The sequence below is a fragment of the Podarcis tiliguerta genome (genome assembly GCF_965153285.1).
Source record: "Podarcis tiliguerta genome assembly, chromosome: 2".
Classification (NCBI taxonomy): domain Eukaryota; kingdom Metazoa; phylum Chordata; class Lepidosauria; order Squamata; family Lacertidae; genus Podarcis; species Podarcis tiliguerta.
This window is the reverse complement of record NC_139535.1, coordinates 40,869,661-40,877,122: the sequence shown is the minus strand read 5'-3', so window position 1 is coordinate 40,877,122 and position 7,462 is coordinate 40,869,661. Positions and strand designations below refer to the sequence as shown.

Here is a 7,462-nt window from a genome sequence, read left to right as displayed (position 1 = left end):
ACGATCAGTGCAGATTCAGACAAAGCGGCTGTTTTTTAAAACACCTTTAAAGAAATAGGGAAACAGCTAAATACAAACATACGGCATGTGAAGAATGTAAGAAGAGACCTGCTGAGTCAGGCCCATGGCCCATCTAGTCCAGCGTTCCTGTTCTCACAGTGGCCAACCAGATGCTTAGATGAAGCCTGCAAGCAGGACCTGAGCCACAACACTGCTTTCGCCACTTGCGATTCCCAGCAACCGATATTCAGAGGTGTACTGCCTCTGATAGTGTTTCCCCTGATGTCCTTGTGGATGCTATCTGGTGCTATTACAGTAATTATTTAGTCATTGTGTAAATAGGAAAGCAGCAATTTATAACCCACTGGATCTGGTGTGGAGTAAACAAGTTGTGGGTTGTTGCCTTTGAAGGGTGGCTATTAAAACACCTCAATCTTAAACGTGTTTGTAGAAGTACCTTTACTTTTTAGTGGAATTTACTTCCACCTTTTGGGCACCACCCAGAGACACATGCCTAAGTCCCCTGGCTCAAGTACACACTACCTGACCACATATGCACACCATTCGAAATCAATTGGCTTAAGCACACTTAACTGGTGGGTTGTTGTCTCAATTCCTGTTGGATTTCACCGGAACCTGTGAAAGTTTTAAGGTGGTAGCCAAACCCACTGGTTTCTTAGAGCGGTACTTCATAGTTAAGGCTACCTTTTTCCTGTTAAGCTCTCGTGAGTTTGCAGAACATCAGGTGTTATGCCACCAAATTGTAATGCTGCTTGCTAGCTCCAGAGAGACTCTTTAATTCAGAGGGACTCTGACAATAATCCCAGCCCTTTCCCAGTCCATGAAGAGATGTTGCTTGCCTTTTGTATTTCTGGTGTGCAAATGCAATCAAATGTAAAGATGGCCTCCGAAAACCAGAGAAGCACAGCAAGTTAAGTGCAACAGGTGACTCAGGTAATAATTTAATACTGGCATCTGTGGGACAGTTTCTGATGGCATCACCTAGAAGTGTTCCTTTTGAACCCTCCTGTCCATAGGACACAGTTGACTGTATTACAGTAGTTTATCTGCCTGGGGTTGGTAGTTTGATGTTGCTGACTTTGGACAGGATGGCTTTGAATGGACTACCATAAGTTTACTGTAGCCAACCTGATGTCCCACCTCAGATGCTGTGAACTACAACTCCATCAACCTTGACTGTTGGCCATGCTAACCGGGACTGATGGGAATTGTAATCTGCAACTTATGGAGGGCACTGTGTTGTCTACCTGTGCCTTAACCAGCTCTGTGTTCCTTTGAACAAAGGGAAAGTCACTGTCAATGTAAAATTACATGAGAAAGAACCAGCTATCTGCTATCTAGTGTTCATTGTCTCCATCATGGAAAAAGCATGAACATAGGAACCTGACCATTTTAACAAAAGATGGCAGGGCTTCAACCCTGCAAAGAAATCCTGTGCTCTACTACTGCACTATAGCTCTTCATCTATACTATCAGTACCTTGCAAATTCCAGAAGAGTAGCCAAGTTTAGTCTTTTATAGAAACAACAAAGAGTCCCATGGCACCTTAAAAGACTAACAGCCATTCCATCTTGACTGTACCTAGCTAGACCACTGGATGAACTGTATGGAGGAACTCAACATATTCCTTGCATTTTGTCCTCTGTCCAGTGTGTCTGCAAGGAAAGAAAGAAATGTATTTTGGTCAAAGAGCACCACCCCCTTGGTGTACATATGATCTTTGCTGCCATCAATCACTATTTTATTCCCAAGATGCTGGCTGCAGAATAGAGATGCAAAAATAACTGTTTCTTCTTTTTGTAAGATGCCTCTAAATATGTATGGTGCAAAATCCAAATGCAGTAAATGAATAAAAGTTTGTTTTACCTCATTCAGTCAAGTGTGTTTGTCAGCTGTTTTGTTAGAACCCACAACAGGACAAATCGCCTACCTCTAATCCCGCAAGAAATCAGCCTCTACCTGAAGCTGGTTCTGAAGGTCTAATCTCCTCAGAAACACTGTGAAAGGGAACCACTTCTCTGTGTTCCCATCCCAAGGGTCCTCATTCACTTTCCCCTCTGCTTCTTGATGGAAGATTTGGGTGGTGTACCGACTGAAATAAAAATAACATTCTTGGCAATACATTCATTTTTATTACAGAAATCCTTCCCCATAGCAATAAGTTCATCCTTCCCCAAATCTCTAAATTTTTCTTTATGTCTTTCCAAGTAGTTATATAATTGTCTTTAAAAATATTTATGTTCTTATCTGTCAGCCATACACCTAAGTATTTAACTTTTTTTCTATAGATAATTCCATGGTTCGTTGTCTTTTTTATATTGCTCTGTCACGTTTTTCACCAAGACCTTAATTTTGTTTTTATTTAATTTGAAACCTGCCACCTGACCAAACTCCTGGATCCTATCCAAGACCCTCGGTATGCTGCTCCTCGGGTCTTGAGAGCCAGTGTGGTGTAGTGGTTAAGAGCGGTAGTCTCGTAATCTGGGGAACCGGGTTCGCGTCTCTGCTCCTCCACATGCAGCTGCTGGGTGACCTTGGGCCAGTCACACTTCTTTGAAGTGTCTCAGCCCCACTCACCTCACAGAGCGTTTGTTGTGGGGGAGGAAGGGAAAGGAGAATGTTAGCCGCTTTGAGACTCCTTAAAGGGAGTGAAAGGCGGGATATCAAATCCAAACTCTTCTTCTTCTTCTTCCACAGTAATCACAAGATCAGCCACACCACCTTTCCTATGCCCCTTAAAATAGCCTGCTACCTTCTGTTGTGTTGTAGGACCCTGTCCCAGCGTCAGTGCTGAAGGTTCAACTTACAGTCTGGTTGGTTTCTGCATGTGGAGTGCAGTTGGGAGGGCGGGTACACCACCATGCCTTTGCCTCAGGTAGCAAAACGTTTTGTGCTGTCCTGATGCAGTTATTATGTGTTGTCTTAAGCTGTAACCTAAGAAGAGCCTGTTGGATCAGGCCAATGGCCCATTTAGTCCAGCATCCTGTTCTCACAGTGGTCAGCCAAATACCTGCAGGAAGCCTGCAAGCAGGACCTATGCACAAGAGCCCTCTCCCCTCCTGTGGCTTTCTGGCAACTGGTATTCAGAAGCATTACTCTCTCCAAGTGTGCCGTTTGAGCCCCTGACTCAAGCCTCAACACTCCATTACATCACAATGGCTCACGCATTGTGAGTGGCGCTGGCCATTGTGGCTTCAGAGGCACTGTAACAGCCAATCCTGTTTGTCTAAACTTTATTCTTGGCTGTCCACGTGCCAGTAAGACTATTTCAATTAAGAAAGGCCAACCTGATTCCCTGCTTTCCTCCCCTAATAGCTGTGGATAGCAGAAAGCAACAAACCATAACTGTTGTTTGCGCTGCTACTCTTGAAGGTCAATGCAGCCATGAATTTGGGAGCAGAGCAATGGATTTGGCTCAAATGGGCAACAGCACATGCTCTCGTCTACCAGTTGCAGTGAACAGAAGGAGAGAACTGCTAGATCAATCAATCCAAAAGCCCATCTAGACCAGCATATCATTCTCGCACTGGCCAACCAAACCCACGAAGAAGACCAGAGCATGAAGTGGTGAGGGCATCAGCTGAACCTTGCTCTGTGAGGCTTGGCATGGAAAATAATGTTTTGAGGCAGCTCTTACGTAGGGCTTCTTAACCTGAGGACAGAACTCCTTTAGTCTCATCATTTCTTTCATCTCATCAGCACTACAGCAATGCAGTGAGGCACTGTCCCCTGCAAAGTAGTTTTTCCTGCCTTCCTCCCCTGCCGCAATATTATAAATAAACCACATTAAATGAGAAGCATATGTGTGTAGAGGTAGACATCTTACTCACACCATAGTTAACTTTCTATAACAATAGCTTAAAAGAGCATCAGAAAAAGCTGTAAGGTCATGCCTCCCACCCACCCTTGATGTAACTGAACACTATGGACCTTGGGCTTTCAAAAAAACACGCAACTGCATCCAAAGGTGAAGTGTCCTAGTTTTCACTGTATCATCTGGGCAGCTAGAGTTCAGTTAAATAAGGTATAAGTGGTGTTGTTGCTTATTTTTTTAAAAAAACAAACATTTTGATTGAAATGTGTATTACCTTGGGCTTTGAGACTGCATGTACACCCACACGCATGCACACCCACACAGAGGTTGCCTGTTGTGCTTGGTTTTGTACTTTCCAACAGAATTTATGCTTGCAGTAGAGTAGCTAAAGAAAGTAGGGATCGGGGAATCTACTGTATAGCCCTCCAGATATTCTTGGATTATGACTCCTCTGTCATTCTAGATCTCTGACCATGTTGGTTGGGGACTGGTGGGGAATTGGGAGTCCAACAGATCTCCTTACCCCTGATGTAAAAGAAGCTGAAATTACTCACTGCATATTAAACAGGCTTCCAGAGTTTCTTGGATATAAAGGCTGACTTTGGAATCAGCCCCAATTCCCAGGTTTCTGGTTAAGATGCCCTCCTGGTTTGGATTGTATATACAACTCATATAAGACTGAAAAATATTGTGACAATTCAAGATGCATTTTCCTTCTAGCCTAACTATTGTTTGAAAACAATAGAAGTAGAAAATGATAAGGGGTGATACATTGTGTAGCTTAGATGGAATAAGTCTCTATGTTTGACATGTCCGGATCACTACTTGGGGTATTATTCTCCGGAAAGAATGCTTTTTAAAATGTATCCATTAGAAATTTTATGAACTGCTATCTCAAAAAAAAAATTTTTTTTAAATCCTAGCAGTGTACAAGTCCTATCTAAATATAAAAGTTGACTAAAATACATAAACCAATGTAAAACAGAAATAAAACCATAATAAAAACAGATAAAATCAGTAAGACATTGAAAGCAAATATAACCTAACAGCGAAGTTTTCAGCAGTGCAGTGATGGCACCTGCTGCAAAGCTAGCAGGGAGCAAATCTGAAGCGTCACCTTTCGTTGCTGGACCCTGACTCCAGCTTCTTTAGTGAACATTTTGAGATAACAGCGGCTGGCAGCTTGGTGCAAAGTACACAGGCCACTTGTGTAGTGTAGGTACAGCACAAGCCGCCACAAGACGTCCCTGCGTACTCTAGCTGAAGCTCACCACCGTCAACATGTTCTTTGAGGACCACTGGATCGACAGTAGGTACATCTCTCTTTTTGAATATTTGCAGAATGTAAGAGATTGGTATGAGGTATTTTGAATGAGCTTCTTGCTTGCTTTCTCCTTGAAAAGGACAAAGTAGCACTCCACAGCAGACAACAGGAAGTGTTGATAAGCGTATAGTAACTATCATTATTAAACTAATGGAATCTACAACTAGGTCTCAACAGCACAATTGAAGAGACCGGTGGTGAAATTTATTTGGGGAGGGGTCTTTACACAATAGTTAAGATTCTGGTCCTCATGCTGGTTAGGTTAGCATTTTCACAGCAAACCTCTAAGCATATGTTGTTAGGAGTAAGCTGCACTGCGTAAGTATATTTAGTAAGAACATTTAGGATTGCAATTTTCATTTGGTCCCATTGCCAGCCTATTCTTTTGACTGGTGAGCAGGGAGAAGCTTAAATTCCTCTGACCCGAGGGTTTCTTTTTTAAATTCAGTTCAAGGAACAGAATATTCCACTATGGTTATGCAAAAGCACGGGACTACTCAGTAGCTCATTTAAGACTAGTATCTTGCTTGGCAAGCTTGTCTCTACTGCTGATTCAGTTCCAGGTTGAAACAAGCTCTGCTGGTTTACGGTGCAGTGGTACCTCGGGTTACATACGCTTCAGGTTACAGACTCCACTAACCCAGAAATATTACCTCAGGTTAAGAACTTTGCTTCAGGACGAGAACAGAAATCGTGCTCCAGTGGCACGGCGGCAGCAGGAGGCTCCATTAGCTAAAGTGGTGCTTCAGGTTAAGAACAGACCTCCAGAACGAATTAAGTACTTAACCCGAGGTACCACTGTATATGTTCTTGATATGCTTCACATTTCCACCACCTAATACACCTTCAACTCCTAACATTTTGTTACACGGTTAAGTGATCCCTGCTTTCTCCAAGTGATGGAAGGCCAACATTACAAAATTACAGGATTGTTATTTTGGATGAGAGAACCCTGGGTACTTAGGCACTGAGAGAATGCTTATGGGGGTCTTCATTAAGGTTTGTTTTATTTACCAAGTATGTTGGAAGAAATAGGCCCATACAGACATGACTAAGCGAAGCATGATATATCCCTTTCTTTGCCCCTATTAACAGTTTAATAAGACAAATTCCTATGGGGGGTATTTTTGTTTGTTACTATGTTATGTATTTTTGTGTTTCTATATTGTAAACTGCCCTATGATCGTAAGATGAAGGGCAGCATAGAAATTTAAAAAACAATGTAACAAATAAATTTGAGAGGTGCAGCTTTCTCCCAGAATGGGAAAATGGGGAAACACTTCCTTGACTGACTTCTGTTGTTAGGCAGCTAATCAAGGCACTGAAACCTTGTCAGGAAAAAAACCCAAGAGAAAACACAAATAAGAATAAGCAGCAGAGGACTTTTACTCTTATTCATGAAAACCAACTCAAAGGATATCATAGGATAACAGCCGTATTGGAACAATTAGAATTAAGCACTGGTGGCTCTCCAAACAGCATCAATGCAAATGTTCTGAAAGGAACAGCCCTTCTTTTCAAGTTTTATTTTTGTGAAGTTGACAGTTCCTGGCAAGATGCAGTTCTTCCAAAGAGGAGGGACTTTCCCACAGTCAGAGTATGGTCATCCTGAAAGTCAATTAGCTTGTCCAGATGAATATATACCCAACTGCGGTTGCCCACTAATTAGGAGAGTCCAGGAAGCGGAAGCAGTCGCTTGCGATCTTCCACACTGTGCTGTTGTTTGTGGTCTGTGCTGTTAGCAAGAAGCTCTGGTTGAAGTACTGCTGCTCGTTCCCATCAAACTTGACGAACCCGTATGTCACGATCAGGATCGTGTTGTGGTTCTCTGTCGCTTGCTCGTGAACAGGCTGGCAATCAAAGGTGGTAATTTGAAAGTCGCTTGAAGGCAGCTTTTCGAAGAACTCCGCCAGGGCTGCCTGCCCAGAGACTGCATTCCCATTCCAAACGAGGGTCGCTTTGTCCTGGTAGAGTTTGGTCAGCGCCCGCCTCCTTTTATCCATGGTTTCATAGTAAATATTTGCGAATTCTTCCGCAGCTCGGCAAGCTTGATCCACATAGGTTTTAAAGTTCATCGAGGTGGCCATGTGGGCGGCGTCTCTCGGCGGCTGAGGCGGGAAAATAAGAGGCGGAACCTCCCTTCTCTTGCCCGCAAGGGTCCGGAATAAACCCGATTCCCTCAGTCCTGCTCGAGATTTGCTCCCGCGCTGCCCACGCGTAGCTCTCCCCTCCGCCGCGGCGCTTCCGCTTCCCTCCCTCTCAAATATCCGCGTTCCTTGAAAGCGATTGGTCAGGATCACGTT

At 43.4% G+C, this 7,462-nt stretch overlaps 1 protein-coding gene and 1 long non-coding RNA gene across 2 annotated transcripts; both read right to left on the bottom strand.

The window, feature by feature from the left end:
- Nucleotides 1-1,059: 1,059 nt before the first annotated feature.
- On the bottom strand, nt 1,060-3,121 carry LOC310667527. The gene is made up of 3 exons (XR_014506308.1): nt 2,829-3,121; nt 1,981-2,113; nt 1,060-1,676 (listed from the first exon to the last, which is right to left on the bottom strand). It is a non-coding gene; the product is annotated as an uncharacterized lncRNA (long non-coding RNA).
- Nucleotides 3,122-6,521: 3,400 nt separating this feature from the next.
- Nucleotides 6,522-7,445, bottom strand: LOC310667509 (NTF2-related export protein 2-like). The gene has a single exon (XM_083420081.1). The coding sequence runs from the start codon at nt 7,244-7,246 to the stop codon at nt 6,821-6,823; it is 426 nt and encodes a 141-aa protein (XP_083276207.1). The 5' UTR covers nt 7,247-7,445; the 3' UTR covers nt 6,522-6,820.
- Between the last annotated feature and the right edge of the window lie 17 nt (nt 7,446-7,462).

What these genes read in the sequence shown, in the direction of transcription:
- LOC310667509 (XM_083420081.1), bottom strand. Translation starts at nt 7,246, where the DNA reads ATGGCCACCTCGATGAACTTTAAAACCTATGTGGATCAAGCTTGCCGA.